Consider the following 20681-nt stretch of genomic DNA (forward strand, 5'->3'; position numbering starts at 1 on the left):
ATGGCTAAAGAACAGGGAATTTCATTTTTACTAATATTCCTTTCTAACTGTTATAGACACTCCCTAGTTCTCTATGATTATTTTGCTCAAGCCAAATTCATATTACAGGAAAAGATGGAGAGGACATACTCAAAGCAGTATTAGCTACACAGCATACCTCAGACACAACTCCAGACAACCATTCACATGGTAACAACATAAAAAAGAAAAAGTTCCATTCTGTAAAAGGAATGTTTTCAAGTGTAAAGAAAGCAAAACTAGAACATGTAAACACTCCCCCAACACAATTCATAGCATAATAAATCCAATTCTCAAGTAAATGAACAAATCACCACATAAATATACCCCAGTATGTTCCCTTAGACCAAGCAAACTCATGGCGAACAAGTCCTGTGAACACTTGTGAGAATAATCAGAGGCAACAAGCACACAGCTTAATTGGTGACAAAGGGATCGGGTTTTTAGAGTGTACCTGCATCTACTCTTTTTACTATTCAGATGAAGAATAGCTACACATCATCTTAAAAATTCAATCAAGTCACCACTGCAGAAGCTAGAGAGAGACAGTACAGTCAGCTTTTCTAACAGAGCCTAGGGACAGATGGAAGAAAAGCAGAAAGCAATTCAGCAAGGGCATCCTGCCCCTTAACATGCATAACTCACAAAGACAAAAACAAACATTTCTTCCGAGCCCCGAGAGAGAGTTGGAGTTGTCCTTGGCACCTTCGACATTAAGTCACTGTTGTTTTCCAGGAGGTGGGGCAAACGGAGTCTTAGCTCATTGTGCTGCACGATCTAATAGGTCAGCCACGGCAGTGAGTATTTATTTACACAGGACACAAGGGGCTGGATGGGGCCAGCTACATGGCTAAATCTAATCTTTACTCGGGTGATAAGCAATTTGTCCTTCAAAATCTAAACAAGCAGGCACAGGAATTTACCATTTGTTGGTCTGGTCTCCTATGTAAAACATTGTACCCTCAGCCAGTTGCATGTTGTCTCGGAGTGGTGATGAGGATTTTTAAACAATTCTTAACTTAGAACAGAGGAGAAGAACAACAGCAACAAAAACAGCCAGAGGTAAACCTGTGAACATTGGCTAAGATGTCTTAAGAAGCTCTGGGTATGTATTCGGCATGTTTGAAACTGGGACTAAAAAAAAAAAAGTTCCACAGAAACTTTAGCTTTAGCAAGAGCTGAAAGATTATTTTTTTCCCCTAGTATTTTAGGAGAAAATGGAAATTCCTCCGGATTTTATGAGATTATCTACTTTAAGAAAATAATTTATGTTTGTGTGAGGACACACGATAGTCTTTTTCTTCATCTGACACAGAATCCTAGCTGATGCATAACAATAACATAAGAGGACATCCTTGGATAGGCAGAATGTACTCTGGTTTATTTTCTCTAACCTAGAAAAAGAGCCACTATAGAGAGAAGTGTTATTACAGTCCTTGACAACTGCTAAAATTCCTGACCTTTGGGCCCTAGCAGTTACTTGCTTATTACTGGTCTATTGCTCTATCATTAATAAGAAACTTCAAAAACTACAAATTATGTCTTTGCCATTTGCCTCTTGTCATTGTGTCTTTGTAATAATATCCAAAAATTATTTTTATGTAAATATCTGATGATTTTTCTTGTAGTTCCCTTATTTAAACAATATGAGAGAGAGTTTCAAATGGAAGTGTGTGAAAGACAAGTCAGAGTACCATCCCAGCATTTACTGAGGCTCAAATAGGAATGCCAGGTATGCAAGTCCTGCACTCTCTCAGCTGAGATAGCTACACCAGCCATGACCAAAGATTTTTAGAAGCTGAGAAACTCCTGTTTATGATCTGCCCGAAATGAGATCTATCAAATAAGTTTACAGTACCCCAAGCTTGTTCATTTTGAATTGTTAATGTCTTCTAATGCTTGGGAAATCTCTGAGCTCTAAATTGACAGTGTCTTATAGTAGGAAAATACTCTTCATATTTAGTAAGAAGCTTACTAATCACACCATCAATACCATGTCTACAAAAATATGATGTACTTGCAAACAGGCTGTTTGCAAGTCAGAAAATGTTACTTTATAATAATGCTGTAAGACAGTTTTCTTCCATACAGAGGAAGAAAGCTATCCATTTTTCAAACCCTAAAACTCCATGGCAGTTGTCTTTTAAAAGACTGAAACATAATAAGCAATAAGGTCTACATAAATTAAGAAAATAGAGACAGGCTAATCTCTTCAAAGGGATATCACAATAATTAACTGTAAAACCTTCCTATAATTTTTAGCTTCTGTTAAAATAGCTAGGCAGGTATGATACATAGAGGAGACAGAGAATCTAAACAATTCGAAGAGGAGATTTTACTTCTAAAAGCAACATCCAAATAACCACAATCCCACCAAAACAGTTTACTGGCCTAATTGACTCAATGGTTACATTTCTGATGTCTTCGTCAGTTGTTTTATAGGCTACAGTATCATTGTCACTGTCAGGCCATTTGTTTCTACGAAAGCACAATTTATGAAAAGAAAATTCTCTTTATGCAAAATAAAGCTGGGTGTGAAGATAGAATCAAGCTGGCAAGGCAGCTAAATACACCACTTACTGACGTCTGCAGATTTGATTAAAAGTTAAACATGGTGATTAGCAAAATCAAGAGTAAGAGCTGAAAGAGAGAGAGAGAGAGAGAGAGAGAGAGAGAGAGAGAATTATCTCCTTCCCACAAAGAATCTGTTTGGACACTGAAATAATAGTCTAAGTGCTTTTGTTTCAGTCCACAGGAATATCATTGCTATTTAGAAACATAAAGGGAACATAATATTGTCTAGCATGTAGTTAAAGATGGTAAAGGATAAAAAGGAGTCATCATGACTTACTTGTCTTGTATAAAGGAAAAATTTCAATTAACACCACTTTAGGGCTCTTAGGTTTCTTTTTATCTTCCTAGGGCTCCAGGTCTACTCGTGAATGTCTCTCGTGTCATTTGCTTTCCTTTGACTGATGTTATTAGAGAGTTTTCCTAATACTACATGCTGACATTATGTCTATTCTATTAGCTGACAGAAGGAAAAAGTGTGTTTTTCTGTTTGCGTTTGACATAGAATGGAACAAACAAATGGAAATTAGCCGACACTATGGCTGATATTAGGAAGACACCCCCCTAAATCATTATTCAGGGCAATATACTGCTAATACTTTATTATAACCAACTTTCTACAAACTTCAATTTTCTATTTTGTTGCATAGTGAGCTTCATGATAACAGCTGTTAGGCTCTGTGCTCAGAAAGTGGTGCCTGCTACCCCGCTGCAGGAAGGTCCAACCTAAAGGTCACCCAGTGCCTAAGAGAGACACAACTTCCTTTTGAAGCTTGGAACATTTTAGACGTCCTAGGGCTTGGCAATTCTGTGCGTGCTTCCCACATCCCTGCTAGTCCCTTGATGAGGAAGCACAAGGTCCTTTTATCATCTTTATTTGGCTAAAGATCTGTCTACTTTTTGCTACAGCATTCTTTGGGACCTCCATGCTAAAATGGTGGCAGGATCAGCCCGTTACTGATTCACAAGACTGTTACTTAGCTTCTTCATGACCTTCTTATCTAGAGATGACTCAACACACAAAGACATATTTTTAATAGCAAAAGATTAATGAAAAGATTGAAGAAAAGTACTTTAAGGGCAGCCATGAAAGTCTACAGGACAGTTACTTTATAAAGGGTAAAACATTTTTTTTCAAAGGGGAAAATACAGGTTGACCATGATAAGAGGTATACAAATAATAATTACAGTAATACTTGTTACATTTACTAAGCTCCTATACTAGGCTCTAAGCTCTCCATACATTATCTCATTCAGTATTCCGAGTGACTTTCTTTTTTTCTTTTTTGCCTCCAGGGTTATTGCTGGGGTTCAGTGCCTGCACCATGAATCTACTGCTCCTGGAGGCTATTTTTTCCCTTTTGTTGCCCTTGTTTATCGTTGTTGGTGTTATTACTGTTGTTGTTATTAATGTCATTGTTGTTGGATAGGACAGAGAGAAATGGAGAAAGGAGGGGAAGACAGAGGGGGGAGAGAAAGATAGACACCTGCTTCACCGCTTGTGAAGCAACCCTCCTGCAGGTGGGGACCCAGGTGATGCTGAGGAATTATTCTGATGCAGTCTCTGCCCCCAGGTTTTATCACACCTCGCGAAATCCTAGCAGTGCCCCCCTCCAACCAATCCTGCCCCCACATGTCACCCCAGTTGTTGCCCAATGAAAGCTCTCTCACTTCATCCCCCCTCTCTCTCAGTTCTTTCTCTGGGTTCTCGGCTCTCTTTCTCTCTCAGCGCCCCTTCCTTCTTGCCTTGTGGTGAGGTAGTGGGGACGGCCATTGTCGGCTGACTCCACGTGGCCTGAGCCCCCCCCCATCCTATAATAAAGATTTGTGTACCCCATTTGCTCCGGACCTCCTCTCTCTCTCTCTTCTCTGCGGCGCAGCCCGACACCTGGCCTCAACCAACACCCAGGGACTGAACTGGGATCTTTGTGCCAGTCCTTGTACTTCACGCCAAGTGAGCTTAATCTGCTGCACTAACGCTGGACCCCCTGGAATGACTTTCAAGGCAGTCAAAACTAAGATTAACATTTTAAAGATGAGACAAAGATGTTTAGAGAAGTCAAGTAGCTCCTTCACACCCTACAGCTAGGAACTGAAATCCTTGGTTAAATCAAGTGAGGTACAATTTTGGTGTGACATTTGATGGTTTTATTAGGTTTTAAACCCACATTTACAGGGCTTTAGCATTAAGCTGAAATTCCCATGTAGCCTTTTTTAAAACCAACATTATGAATAGAGAAAGACCTAAGGAGGGTTAGATTCACATCTCTACAAAGGGAAATGGAGATAATGTGAATTTAATGAAGACACTATTTCTGTCAACAAGGACCAAAAGCAGGTTGGTCATTCTGTGACATTGCCAGTTGGGTACAGAAATCAATGACAAGGTTAATCATCTGCGAGCCAACAAGTACCACTTCAGATTAGTCACTGTATTTTCCCATCATTAATATTTCCATGTCATTATGTAAATTTAGATCCCAGTTAGTATAATGGCAATAATAATAATAATGGCAATAATAATATTATAATATAATATTATAATATAATAATAACATTAATGTCAATAATAATATTACAATATAATAATAATATTATTATTGTCACACAAAGATAAGGTCATTACACCACTCCCCTCCTTAGAAAGTACATCTGGCGCTGCTCCTTAGTAGTAGTTTTGCCTAAAACTTCTACTCTCATACCTGTTTTCCCTTAGACAACTATAGGAATTCATTATCACTGGCATCCAAAAGGAAATGTTAGCTATAATGCACTTGGATATGATCAGCAAATTTGTCAACTAACATTAAATTTCATAGTTTGTATTCCTATTAAGAAAAAATACGGAATTTCAATATGCTATTAAAACTAATGACTTTTTCTACTCTCATGTATATATTATGGGGAAAAAAGAAAACACTTAAGCACTTAGTACTGTTTGCCCCTGGAATGGAATAACCTTTCTTCAACTGGTTAATATCAAGGACATCTGATGACCATGTCAGAGCAATTAACCTTTCCCCCCTCTATATTTCAAAGTGACTCACCAAAGATGCCTGAATATGCTTAGAAAAATATTTATTACACTGTTGAATGTGGGGGGAAATAATCTTTCTTTGCTGGTAGGGCCACTAAGAGTTTTTGTGTTTTTTTTTTATTTTTTACCTTCTAGTAGTTTATAGAAAATAAGCAGAGGGAGTAGCTACTCACATTCTCCTTGTCAGGAATCCCTAAAAGAGAAAAAGAGAGGGAGAGAGACTATGAGTTATAAAATCAAACTGTAAATTGGAAATGAAATATTTTGAGGAATCAAACTAAAGATAAGTTTTGATGTTCTTTTATTTGTATTTCCATACATATACATACATATATATGTATAATATATATAATATAGTTAATATAATATATATTATATTATATATAATACATAATAATAATATATATGTAATACAGTTCGGAAAAATACAGCACCTACCAGAATCTATAGTATAAATCAATGGATCAGGAGATACATTGTGCCCAAGAGTAAACTATGACACTTCTTTTGCTTTTCCACCATATACTTAACTTTTCCAGGTCTAAGACTCCATCTCCATCCAATTAATACTATATGAACAACTAATCTGTGCACCAGAACACTTGGAATTTAGGACAGACATAGTAGTAAGTAAGTAAGTAAGGATCGTATATTTTTACATTGCACACCACTTCACACAGCTCTAGGAATCTGTATCTAGGAGCTGGTAGCACAAAACCCCCCACCAAAATACTGTTTCCAATTGGGGGCAGGATAAACTCTTATGACCTCCAAGTCAGGTCTAATTATCAGTTCCTACTTTCAGGGTAGATTGATTTTTTTTAACTAAAGAATTGATCATCATCTATTTATTCATTTTTTAATTCATTTACAAAATATTTGTGAGCATCAGCTATATAAATAGCCCCAGTCTTTTTGCTTTTTCTCTGGGGCTGCTAATCTAACTGACATGGTAAGGGGAACCGCAGTCAAAGGTCCACAGACCCAACAGAGCTCAGTGCCCCCAGTATAGTGAGCACAGCAGTCTTTTATTGAGGAGATAGGAGTGAAGGGTGGGTTTTGTGTGTGACTTGCACCTGGGTTTGAATCACTAGAGCAAAATAACATGGTTTACAATGTGAAAATACAGTTCATCCAAATGCTAAGTAGAAAGGAAATTCTGAGGTAAATAAGAGACTACACAGGATTTCAATAATAATATGAAAAGAACTGGGTGGTCAGGCTAGTAGGCAGCAGTACAATTTGAAGGAGAAATAAAAATAGTAGAAAACATTTGGAAATGTCTCCTAATTAAATTCTCATCTCCAAACTGAAAGAGAACATACACACAGGGCCCAGTGCTGGCACACCAGGTTAAGCACAAATAGTATAAAGCAGAAAGCCCCACACAAGGATCTCAGTTTGACCGCAGCTCTCCACCTACAGGGGGGTTGCTTCACAAGTGGTGAAGCAGGTCTTCAGGTGTCTATCTTACCCTCTCTCTTTCTATCTTCCTCTCCCCTCTCTATTTCTCTCTGTCTTCTCCAATAATAATAATAAATGGTAAAAATGGCCATCAGGAGCAGTGGATTTGTAGTGCCAGCATTGAGCCCCAGAGATAACCCTGGAGGCAAAAAAAAAAAAAAAAGATAAAAGGAAAAAAAAAAAGAAGAACATACACACAAAGAAGCATGGAGACAATGACAGGATCATCTTCTACAACAGAAAGTACCAATGGATATGTTTGGCATCAATTCCCAGAAGAAACAGAAAGAGTAAGGGTGATCTAATATCAATACTCTGAAATTCACGTTGAATTCACTCATCCATCAATTTATCCATTCATTCACCACCCACCATCATTCAACCATTTTTAAGGACTAGAGTTGATTAGAGGAAGTGATATAGGAGGGTAGCAGAAAGTTTACTTTCCAGGAATTTTAATAAGACTGATTCACAATTGCACAAGTGAGTTTCTAGTCACTACACATGAGTGACTAGAAACTAGGCCAGCTGTAGAGAAAAGGTGACTGGAGACCATAAAGAACCAGACAGTTGGGCTATAGCATCAGTTGTCTTGAAATTTCATCTGTCAGTCCAGACAATGGATTTAATGTTTGGTCAACAGAATGATATGATCAGAAAAATGGAGAGAAGTAATTATTCACAATTAAAATACATTTAAGGCATAAAAATGAGGTCCTTCATTGACAGCAGTCTTTTGGGAAGACTGTGCAGAGATGTTGCTCAGGAAGTATTTGAATCAAACACAAGAAAGGATGTGAGGGTAGAGGGAAAATATAGAAAGAAAGAAAGAAAGAAAGAAAGAAAGAAAGAAAGAAAGAAAGAAAGAAAGAAAGAAAGAAAGGAGAGAGGGAGGGAGGGAGAGAGAGGGAGAAAGAAAGAAAGAAAGAAAGAAAGGAAGGAAGGAAGAATGGAAGAGAGAAAGAAAGATGGCCAAGATTGGACTCTTAGGCAATGGGATGAGAAGAGGAGGCAGTACCTGTGAAAAAGACAAAACACAAGTGACAAGAGAAATAGGAGAAAAGCAAGAGAGCTCAGTAGCTTAAAAAAAAAAAAAAAAAAGGTAATCTGAACATGGAAATCCTATTCAAAGTGAAGTGGAATGGGGATTGGTAATGACTGTGTTTGGCTATTGGCTAGTCACTGGAGCTGCTGAATAGTTTTGAGTCAAGAAGTAGGGGTAGATTCTGAGTACCACTTTGGTGGTGAGGAAACAGTACTGACATTATCTGAGTCAATTCTGGCACAGTTTTAAACATTGTTTTGCTTCATTTAAACATTTCACAAAAGGAAAAAAAATAGATAAGAATCTCACAAAAGAATGATGATGATTATTTTTGAGAGGTAGGAGGGTGCACACAACAGAACTTTGGTGGTAGGTGTGGCGTGGAACCATATATACGCTATAATCTTACAATCTTGTAGTCTACTTTTAATTACAAATATAAAATGAAAAAATGTTTTTCAAAAAAATCTCAAGGAATAGAGAAACTTAGTGTCTTATCCAGGGCCACACAGCTAGGAAACAGTTGGAATTTCAATTCAGATACTTGGGGGCCAGGTAGGGGTGCATGTGGCTGAGTGCATGTGTTACAACATGCAAGGATATGGGTGCAAGTCCCTGGTCACCACCTGCAGGGGGAAAGCTGCAGTGGTTAAGTAGTGCTGCAGGTATCTCTGTCTTTCTTCTTTATCCCCCCCCCCCATTTCCCTCTTGATTTCTGGTTGTCTCTATCCAGTAAATAAAGATAATAAAAATTTTTAATCAATTTAGATACTTGGCATGGCTAGTCATCTCTAGGTCAACCAGGAGAGAAAAATCAAGAACAGGATAGGATACTCCTCTGGGACAGAAGTGGAATGGAGTGGAGGGCAAGGACTGCACAGAAACTGTAAACCAAATGGAAAGGAAAGTGAGGGGACTCATGTTAGCACTTGGTCAAGTGAGAAGGTTTGCTAAGTGTGGGAGTGAACTGGGAATTCAAGGAGCCAAGGAGGGATCTGAGGATGACTCTGACTCTGAAGAGGACACCATGGTTAGTTGTTGAAGTGTTACAGCTTCAGAAACCAGAAACCCTAGTACTGGACTCCGGAGCTTCAACAAGTAACTCCCAAAGATGGAAAGGAATACTGAACACATGCTTTTGATTAGCACAAAGAAATAAATGGGCTCAGGACACAAGGCTCTGTGAGCACTCCTTACAAGGGACTAACACAGAAAAAAAACCTTTCTTTTTTGATGAGATGAACTTTTCATAAAAGGCCTACACTTTGAAAATACTGACTTAAGAAAAATAAATACTAACACGGTTTCTCTTCTTGACTCACAGTGTCAGAATAGGAAGAAAATGGGATTTTCGGGTGTCAGTTGTGACTGAAACAAAGTCCACAAGAACAGGATGGTTTATGCAAGAGAATTTCTTATTTATTTTTTAACATTTGATTTATTTTACTGAGATCGATATATAGAGAAGATAGATAGATAGATAGGTAAATAGATAAGACAGATAGATAGATACATATATACATACATACATAGCTGAGCTGAACAGCTTTGGCTTACAGGGATTCTGGGGGCTGAACTTGGGACCATGGAGACTCAGGCAGGAGTGTCTTTTGCATAACCATTACGCTATCTCCTCAGCCCAGCACAACAGACTTTTCTGCCTGACTCAAAGTTCCCAGGTTTATTCTCTGTTACTATCATAAAGCAGAGCTGAACAGTGATCTGGTTAAATGAATAAAATAATAGTAATAGTAATAATTAAAAGTTCACAAGAGAATTCATGTTGTGGGGCCAACTTCTGGAAGTGGGGCTACGGAGCAGCAGCAGCTATGTTTCCTCTCCCAGGTCAGCTAGGAATACCAAAGGAGACCACCTGGGACTGCAACAAGGCAGGACTAGAACAACTTCAGAAACCCACCAAACTACCAGTGAGTGCAAACACATGTGGCTTGTGGACAGGGAGGAGCCTAAGGAGAGATTGAGCAGCTTCTATGAAGCCAACATCACTTTGATACCAAAATCAGACATGGATACAACCAAAAAAGAAAACTACAGACCAATATCTCTGATGAACATAGATGCTAAAATATTGAACAAAATTCTAGCCAACCAGATACAGCAGTATATTAAAAAGATCGTTCATCATGACCAAGTGGGGTTTATCCCAGGCATGCAAGGTTGGTATAATATATGTAAATCAATCAACGTGATCCACTACAACAATAAAAGCAAGACCAAAAACCACATGGTCATATCAGTAGATGCAGAGAAAGCCTTTGACAAAAGACAACATCCCTTTATGATCCAAATGCCACAAAAAATGGGAATAGATGGAAAATTACTAAAAATAGTAGAGTCTATATATAGAAAACCTACAGCCAACATCATACTCAGTGGTGAAAAACTTAAAGCATTTCCCCTCAGATCAGGTACTAGACAGAGGTGCCCACTATCACCATTACTATTCAACATAGTATTGGAAGTCCTCGCCATAGCAATCAGGCAGGAGCAAGGAATTAAAGGCATACAGATTGGAAGAGAAGAAGCCAAACTCCCTATTTGCAGACGACATGATAGCATACATAGAAAAACCTAAAGAATCCAGCTATAAGCTTTTGGAAATCATCAGGCAATAATAGTAAGGTGTCAGGCTACAAAATTAACATTCAAAAGTCAGTGGCATTCCTCTATGCAAACACTAAGCTAGAAGAAATTGAAATCCAGAAATCAATTCCTTTTGTTATGGCAACAAAAACAATACAATATGTAGAAATAAACCTAACCCAAGAAGTAAAAGACTGTATACTTAAAATTATAAGTCACTACTCAAGGAAATTGAAAAAGACACAAAGAAGTGGAAAGATATTCCATGTTCATGGGTTGGAAAACTAACATCATCAAAATGAATATACTACCCAGAGCCATATACAGATTTAATGCTATCCCCATCAAGATCCCAACCACATTTTTTAGGAGAATAGAACAAATGCTACAAATGTTTATCTGGAACCAGAAAAGACCTAGAATTGCCAAAACAATCTTGAGAAGAAAGAACAGAACTGGGGGCATCAAACTCCCAGATCTCAAATTGTATTATAGGGCCATTTTTATCAAAACTGCTTGGTACTGGAATATGAATAGATGCACTACCAGTAGAATAGAATTGAGAGCCCAGAAGTAAGCCCCCACACCTATGGACATCTAATCTTTGACAATGGTGTCCAGAATATTAAATGGGGAAAGCAGAGTCTCTTCAACAAATGGTGTTGGAAAGAATGGGTTGAAACATGCAGAAGAATGAAACTAAACCACAATATTTCACCAAATACAAAAGCAAATTCCAGGTGGATCAAGGACTTGGATGTTGGACCAGAAACTATCAGATACTTAGAGGAAAATATTGGCAGAACTCTTTTCCGCATAAATTTTAAAGACATTTTCAATGAAACGAATACAATTACAAAGAAGACTAAGGCAAGTATAAACCTATGGGCAACATCAAATTAAAAAGCTTCTGCACAGCAAAAGAAACCACCACCCAAACCAAGAAACCCCTCAAAGAATGGGAGAAGATCTTTACATGCTATACATCAGACAAGAGTTTAATAAACAAACTATATAAAGAGCTTGCCAATCTCAACAACAAGAAAACAAATAACCCCATCCAAAAATGGGGAGAGGACAGGGACAGAATATTCACCACAGAAGAGATCCAAAAGGCCAAGAAACACATGAAAAAATGCTCCAAGTCTTTGATTGTCAGAGAAATGCAAATAAAGACAATAATGAGATACCACTTCACTCCTGTGAGAATGTCATACATCAGAAAAGGTAGCAGCAACAAATGCTGGAGAGGTTGTGGGGTCAAAGGAACCCTCCTGCACTGTTGGTGGGAATGTTAATTGGTGTGGAGAACAGTCTGGAGAATTCTCAGAAGGCTAGAAATGGACCTACCCTATGATCCTGCAATTCCTCTCCTGGGGATATAGCCTAAGGAACCCAACACACCCATCCAAAATGATCTGTGCACACATATGTTCTTAGCAGCACAATTTTTAATAGCCAAAACCTGGAAGCAACCCAGGTATCCAACAACAGATGAATAGCTGCGCAAGTTGTGGTATATATACACGATGGAATACTACTCAGCTATCAAAAATGGTGACTTCACCGTTTTCAGCCGATCTTGGATGGAGCTTGAAGAAATCATGTTAAGTGAGATAAGTCAGAAACAGAAGGATGAATATGGGATGATCTCACTCTCAGGCAGAAGTTGAAAACCAAGATCAGAAGAGAAAACACAAGTAAAACCTAAACTGGAGTTGGTGTATTGCAAGTAAAAGACTCTGGGGTGGGTGGGGGGGAGAGTTAGATCCAAAAAGGATGATATCAGAGGATCTAGTGGGGGTTGTATTGTTATGTGGGAAACTGAGAAATGTTATGTACAAACTATTGTATTTAGTGTCAAATGTAAAACATTAATTCCCCAATAAAGAAATTTAAATAAGTTCCTGAATCCCACTTATAGGATTCAGGCATCCAGAAATGATACCAAATTGTACTATGTAATGAAGTTATTCTGAGGAAGCATTGGAGGTAAGCTGAATTCCCAACGGGCACAAGTGCTTACTTTCTTCTATAACAAAATGAACTACATTGACATTTTTTTTTTTTCTTCAACCACTCAAGTATGGGCTGCCAGGGCTGTTTATCCACACACACACAAAAAAACGTCTGGAGAATTACTCTGTCAAGCTGGTGTAGCACATATTTTTGTCACATGAAAACATACAACACAGGAAAAGTTTATAGATACAAAAATGTTCGTATTCTTCACTTACTGTCATTGTTAGAGCCCGTTTCCATAACACCATAAGGAGGAGCCAGAAGTCCTGCCATGTACTGTCGATATTTCTGAAAGACAAGATTGTAAACTCAGTACACAGATATTTACTCACTTTGAGTATTCACTCATTGACACATCATTAAAAAGCAGAAATGTTGTGTGTCAAGAAGCATCTTGTATTTATAGTCATGACGTGTACTGTCTGGGTCTTATGGTCTAAAGTAAAGATACTGTGTTCAGAAGGTTCTTCCTGGAGAAGACAGAAGGTACCCCTCAGCCCCTGCAACAGGGAGGGGGCTCCTCTCCAGTCAGTTTGATTCTGTATTTGTGACTCATTAGCCCCAATGTGTGGGCTTCTGCCGCCACCTCCTCTTGTCCCGTTTCTCACTCCTCAAACACATGCTCAGGCAAAAAAAAAAAAAAAAAAAAAGACGCTTGGCTTTTATAGATGCTGAGACAAATAAACGTGCTGCCTACTTAATAGGTGAAAGGCTTTGAATCAGCTTTCTTTCAGAGGAAAAAAGAAATGCATCTCTAGAAAAACGTGTCTTCTGAAAGAAGCTGATTCATTTACCCATTTCCTTTTACACTATACACCTGCCTGCTATGTGACCTCCAAGAACTTCTGATATGTTGTCAAATTTAAAAGTTTGGCTTCACTCAAAGCTATGTGGATCCTCCTCAGTCATCTCCCCAGAGGTCTGCCCCAGGCATACTTTAAAACATTAGCCCCTAGAGTTCACGCTATTTTGAAGAGGAAAAGTTTGGTGAGCATAAAGTCATCTTGAGCAGCCAATGAGGGAGAAGCGCCATTTATGAAGACTGGAAAATGAACCTCAGACGTCTTCTTAGGTAGTAAATACAGCCTCCTCCCCTTTCAGAATGAAAGCTAGGCACTTTTATTTAATGCGTGGTGTCATGTATATTTATGGTTTATAATTATGATGACACATAAATGTTAAGCAGCATCAAAAGAATCAACACTCCATAATGTGCTTGAGGCTTGTACAAACGTCAGCAGAAAAGGCTTCATCTGTAGCAATGGGCAGCTGGCAGCATGCAGTGTTCGTGCAACCAGCTGGCCCATTTGGTAGATTTGAATGGCGTTTGTAATGGAACACTGACAATTTCTCAAAAGAGCCTACTTCCAGTCAAGATGTGACTAGTTTTTTTTTTTTTTTGTATATCATTTTTTTTTCCTTCTCATTTTAAGGCAACTATGCTAACACCTGCTTGCAAACATTAAAACTCACGGTTTCCTCTGCCTCTGAGTTAACCAGTCATTCAAACACACCCTGAGACCAACATACCACTCTGAATTCCTAACACTTCATTTGATAGCTTCCCCATTCTGGTTCTCTTCTTCCTTATCCCACCTACTTTTTTCTGCTTCATAAGAGAGCATTGACTAAGCACATTTCTGTTGATGCTACTGTAGTGTATTCTGCACAAAATGGGCTCCAAGAGCAGATGGGAATTGGGTTATACTCTATGCAGGTTTGAGGAAACACCTCTTCTCTCACCCTAGTAACCTTTTGAATAAGTTCAGTGTCTCTTTCAAGTGCTAACAGTTCTCTACTGGGCTCCTCAGAAAAACAATTCATGCCAAATTAAAGGAGCAGTTTTGTTTTTGCTTAGAAATGTTTGGATGTCATATGTGTTCTTTGACCCAAGCACCTCGTTGTCAATTCCCAGGAACTAGACAGAAGCACATTTCTAACCTCTAAAAGAATAGGCTAGCACTTTCCATCACTCCATAACATTCTGTCTGGTGCTCACTCTGGGAGCACAATGTCAGGGCCTCTGCTCCTGCCAACAGAAAATAGAACAGCCTTTTGGTGAGTAGTATGTGAGCTGTATTTCAGATGTGCATGTACTGAGCACCTACTAAGGGAGTGCCCATGACACTGGGCTCAAGCAGAGAACCAGCAAACACCCCTTACACTTGTGAAACATCTGTCTCCTACAACAGAGATCGTCATGACTTTCTCGTAGTTAAGACTTTCATACTCATCTGTAGGATTTTAATAGTAAATTTTAAACCTATATAAAAATGGAATACCACATGCCTAAAATCCATTCTCAACAATATTAACTCCTAACCAGCAAATTAAAAATGAATTACCTTTATTTACTGGATTGAGACAGCCAGAAATTGAGAGGGTAGAGGGAGATAGACAGGGAGAGAGACAAGAGAGACACCTGCAGCACTGCTTTACCACTTGCAAAGCAGGTGGGGACCAGGGGCTCGAACCTGGGTCCTTGTGCATTGTAACGTGCACTCAGAACCTTTACTGTGGCCTTCCACATGTATAACTTGTGGGAGACTGCAGAACAGTGGAGGCTCTGCTCTGTTACATAGCATTCTGTTCATGTTCCGCACGGCTTCCACAAGACCCCTTGGGATATTTGTGCAGGATAAGGGAGATGTGGGCATAGCAGAACCCCAGCCTGGATTCTGTTCTATCTCTTCCATACATGTTGCCAGCCTCTATCACAAGGGAGGCCACTCTTCTGCCTACAGTTAGCTCATGTAGAAGGCTGCAGGAGGGAGGACTCCTCCACACCCCCACTCCCTACCCCTCTAGGATATCTCTGGACTGCTAGGAAAATAAAGGTTTAAATGACAAGAAAACCACAGGGCTTTCCAGGAATCTTAGAAGAAACTGGTGGCCCAGATCTTAGGATGTACTTCTACCTATCACTTGGGTCACTTGAAACAGGTCTCTTCTAAAAAATGGGTTTCTTCTAGCTCAAATCTTTGTTTCTTAAAAAACAAAAGTTTGCAAATCATAAGGTTAGAAATAAGTGATTCTAAACTGACAGCCAAAGAACTGTCACTTAAAGAATGCCGTGAAGAGTTAATCAGGGAGAAGTCAGGATCCCCCCCCAACCCCCACCCCCAGGAGACATTGAGGTTCTGCTCTCCACTATGGAATCTTCTGTGATAGCAGAATGACCTAGTGACAAGTTTTTCTGTAGCTGGAAGATTTACCAATAAAGCCAAAACTAAGAATTTAACTGAGGCGTCCCACCGTATGACTGCTCAAGCTGAGCTGTGCAGAGCCCTGAGGTGGGCCCCAGCGTGTAAGAGAGGAGAAGGGAGAGCATCAAGAAGAGCTCTTCCAAGAGCTTCAATTCTACTCTAACTCAAGTAACTTAGAGGCTTATTTTCATAGCTTTATATTATGAAACAGAAAGCTAAATTTGCATGAAATTTGAAGATTAAAGCATGAGACTTCAAAGAACTTCTGAGCTCGCTGCTGGCTACTTCTAGCTACAAAGGGTCTGGACCCCCAGCACTATGTATTGATTCCCTCAGCACCTGGGGGAACTTCAGTGGAAAAAAAAACACCAAGAAGCTCTGATGTTGTGGAGAGTGTACAGATGCAGGACCACCTAAGAGGCAGGTCTTGATTCTGACCCCATGCCATGTTACCAGTGTGAATCTGAGTAACTTTAGTTTCCTGGGTAAGGAACGTGGGTTAATGATACCTACCTCTCAGAGCCATTGGACAAATAGAAACAAAACCCACACGAGTGCCTGAAGCACACCAGGTACATAATAAATGGCGGCTGGTAGCACTAATGAGTTGATGAAGGATATATTAAGCTAGTCACAGTATACATGAGGGTATTTTCCAAGCAGACTGCCTTCAACTTTAGGAACAAATATTCCATACATTACAATAGAAAGATTCACATAATGTAAAGACCCATAGTACAGCTGCTGACCAGTCTGTTACACGGGGCTACATAACAGAACGTTCCTTAATAATTTTATGTCACCCTATTTTTACATCCACACGGTGAGATAATAAGGAAAACTGACGGGCAGAAGAGAGTAAACCTAGAAATAATTAAATAAAAATAAAGGTCTCCCAGCCATCAAAACTGTTTATTTATTGGATGGAGACAGAGAGAAACTGAGATTCAAAGGAGAGGAAAAGGGGGAGAGAAGGAGACGCCTGCTACACTGTTGCACCATTCGTGAAGTTTCCTTCCCGCAGGCAGGCACTCAGGGCTTGACTCCAGGTCCTTGTGCATAGGAACCTGTGTACTCAGCCAAGGGCACCACCACCCGCCCTCAAAAATCAGTCTTCAATGTACAGTTGGCCAGTTTGTACAGCAAAGCATCTCTGTGGATCAGGACAGAGAGAAGAGGCCAGGCAGTGTGAGGATCGTGGACTGGAGTATATGGAAGAAAGAATGTTCTTAGGCCTGAGGGCAGATGCCTGAACCTACACAGGGGCGGAGACCTGCGAACTCTGTACTACTTTTTTTTTTTAAGGTTCATGATTAGTCAGCAATTTGCTTGGCTTTATATGTTAACTCTCTTTTCAGCCACCAGGTTCCGGATGCTAGCATGATGTCAACCAGACTTTCCTGGACAGACAACCCCACCAATGTGTCCTGGAGCTCCAATTCCCCCAGAACCCCGCCCCCCTAGGGAAAGAGAGAGGAAGTCTGGGAGTATGGATCGACCTGTCAACGCCCATGTTCAGTAGGGAAGCAGTTATAGAAGCCGGACCTTCCACCTTCTGCATCCCACAATGACCTTGGGTCCATACTCCTAGAGGGTTAAAGAATGGGAAAGCTATAAGGGGAGGGAATGGGATATGGAATTCTGGTGGTGGGAATTGTTTGGAGTTGTGCCCCCCTTATCCTATGGTTTTGTCAGTGTTTACTTTTTATAAATAAAACAGACAAACAAACAAACAAAAAGAAAATACAGAAAATGACCGTTCCTGAAAGGTTAAAACCTGATCCATATGTCACCCAACTGACTGCCCCCCCAACTCCCCAAGGGCAGTGAGGAAGCCAGGCAGAGAAACCTCCTGAGAGGTGCTGGGGGTAAATGGAGTTGTGCTCCTTAGGCACATAGTTCCAGTATGAGTAGGTGGGATCTGTACAGAGGCCCCATATGGCCCAGGAGTCAGAATATAAAAGTTGAGTGGTGCCTGCTGGAGGAAGAAGCATAAGAGAGCCAAGCCACATTCTGAAAGGCTAGCTGGCCAGCCTTGGTTTGCAAACAGGAGTCACAGAGAACAGAAGGCTAGATAGAAGCTGGAGTCCTTAGCTGAACATTCGAAGACAAGGGGAAAATGTGTCCCAGTTAGGTGGTACTCATTAACCTAGAGTTCAAGGTCTTTCTGACACATTATATGGCCTTGGCTTTTGTTTGTTTATTTGTCTCCAGGATTATCGCTGGGGCTCAGTGCCAGCCCTATAAATCCTGGTGGCCATTTTTAAAAAATATTTTTTTTATTTATTAATGAGAAAGACCAGAGAGAGAGAAAGAACCAGACATCATTCTGGTACGTCGGGGATTGAACTCAGGACCTCATGCTTGAGAGTCTAGTGCCTTAGCCACTGCGCCACCTCCTGGACCATGACCACTTGTTAAAGTTAATATTTCCCATAACCATATCTGTAAATTTACAGCTCAATGAGACACACTTTATTGTACAATTTTTAAAGAAAACAATTTAAATGTCTTCCTTTCTTTATAGCCTATAAGAAAACTCCTTGTATTGATAATAGAAAATAATCAACACACAATTCAAAAGGTTATTAAAGAGTTTAATGGTGGCCATTTCCCCCATTTTATGGGATAGAACAGAGAGAAATTGAGGAGAGAGGGGAGAGAGAGAGGGAGAGATAAACAGAAACACCTACAGACCTGCTTCACCACTTGCGAAGTGTGCCCGCTGCAGGTGGGGAGTGGGGGCTCAAACCTGGACCCTTGCGCAGGTACTTTCGCTTATCCAGGTGTGCCACTGCCTGCCACCACCCCATACTCTTTCCAAATTTGTGTCTTCGTCTGTAAAGTGGCTATATCTGTGTCTTCCTGACCCTGTGTTGTCTTTAACATTCCCAGGTCTTGAGGAATGTTAGTCTATCCAGGGAGCCCTTGAGCTGTGGGTTCCTGGACCACTGATTGGGTGTGACTTCCTAAAAACATCCTCTATCAAAAATAAATCACAGAATAGTGGTGCTGTGAAGCTCCAAGCACCAGTGACAAACTTGGTGGCTAAAGGGGAAACAAAATTGGGGGGCAAGGAGTAAAGCAGTTGTAAATGGAACTATCCAAGTCAAATTTTCCTGGTCAGCCTTTTAAAGTCATATATAGTATTTTTCTGCTACAAATCATGAACTGAACTATGCTTCTCTGTGCCAGGTCATTCTATCTGCCTATTTCTTAGCATTGTGGTAATAGAGCACACAGACTTCCATCATTAATTTTACCCCCTCTTTATCAAGAGAGAGATCAGAATAACCTGTATTTCATGCAGTTCGGGGAATGACTCACGGCTTCACGCATTCAAGGTAGGAGCTCCCAGGCCACATTGCTAATTCTCTACATTGAAATACATCCTTTGACCATATTACAGGTTTCCCAAATGTAGATGAAATTCTCTCTGCCAACTTCTGACCATTTTAACCTCACGACCAGCCTCCAAGAGCTGCACTCGGGAGTGTGATTATCACAACTACTGCTTTAATGGAGAAAATTTTCCAAACCCAAATTGCTTAAGAATTCTAGGTTAAAGTCTAAGTGGGGTTTTACTTGAAGGAAATAAACAAAGTCTTGCTGAAAAGCACCCCATTTGAAAGTGTGTCTCTTACTGCTCAGCAGTGGGGCGTGTAATTCCCAACAATAAATTTCAGAACCCAAGAGCACTCATGGGTGAGGAGAGTCCAATTATTAACTTTGAGGAAATAGGGCTCAGCCAATTCTTACTCTGTTGTAGAGATTAGTCAGGTGAACCCAAAAGGAACAAAAGGATAAAGGCCCATTCGTTTAGTCAGTGATAACAGAGGAGGCACATTTGGGTCCTCAAGGGCAGTGTATCTAGTGAGAATGACAACTGTTTGCACATGACTAAAAACAGGCATTGCAGTGCAGTCATGCTAGGGACTACAAGGAAAAAGTATGGAGTAGACTGAAGGTGGCAAGGTGGTGCAGAGGGGGACAAAGTCAGCTTTGGGGGACAAGAATTTCATGGAATCTGAGCTTGAGAAGGCTGGGTGAAGAGCAGAGGCAGAGAGAATACAGGTAGAAAGGGAACTGATGAGATACTAACAGGCAAAGAAGACAGTCTGAGGGTGGGGAGGGGAAGACATGAGGCACTTTTGTTAAGTGTAGGACACTAAAGTAAAGCCTTGAAGGTCACATGGAGAGTTTAAATTTTGTCTCAGTGCAATGGGAAGTAATTTATGTAGAGAAGGGATGAGAACAGATAGATCCTTGCAAACACTCAGTCTTGCTGTGTATGGGGAAAGTTTTTGATGATAAAAAGAGAAAAGCAGTGGCCCATTAAGGGCTGGGCAGCCCTGGATATAGCCTAAACTTGGGGAGGGGAGACAGAGGAGAGAGGTATAGGGGTTAGTAGGACACTTCATGCTTGGAGGTGAAACAGTCTCCAACTAGTTACAGCTAAAGACTAAGATCTCTTGCTGAATAACTCTCAACACATCTTTACTTTTAAGATGACCAAAAGGTTCAGGGCTTTCAGAGTGCTCAAAAAGATGACTGTAATTGAAGTTAGTGTGTATTCTGCACATTCAAGATACACACACAGTAGGTCCATGCTGCTTAAGTGAGAGTCATAAAAATACGTTTATCTGAATGTGAGTAGTAAATACTTATACCTCTGATTTCCATTAAAACTAAACTGGTCATCCAATGTATAAGT

At 40.0% G+C, this 20681-nt stretch overlaps 1 protein-coding gene and 1 long non-coding RNA gene across 2 annotated transcripts in view; one reads left to right on the forward strand and one right to left on the reverse strand.

Annotated features, from left to right (window-relative positions):
- RAPGEF4 (Rap guanine nucleotide exchange factor 4) overlaps nt 1-20681 on the reverse strand; it is a 375319-nt gene that overhangs the window by 158980 nt on the left and 195658 nt on the right. The window contains exons 5-6 of the mRNA XM_060177704.1: nt 12977-13049; nt 5800-5819 (exon numbers count right to left, since the gene is read on the reverse strand). Coding sequence (XP_060033687.1) covers nt 5800-5819; nt 12977-13049 — 93 coding nt within the window. The remainder of the gene's footprint in view (nt 1-5799; nt 5820-12976; nt 13050-20681) is intronic.
- The window catches only part of LOC107522757 (uncharacterized), a 72535-nt gene that overhangs the window by 7548 nt on the left and 44306 nt on the right, over nt 1-20681 (forward strand). The window lies entirely within an intron of this gene.

This window comes from Erinaceus europaeus, chromosome 18 (assembly GCF_950295315.1).
Source record: "Erinaceus europaeus chromosome 18, mEriEur2.1, whole genome shotgun sequence".
NCBI classification, from domain to species: Eukaryota; Metazoa; Chordata; class Mammalia; order Eulipotyphla; family Erinaceidae; genus Erinaceus; species Erinaceus europaeus.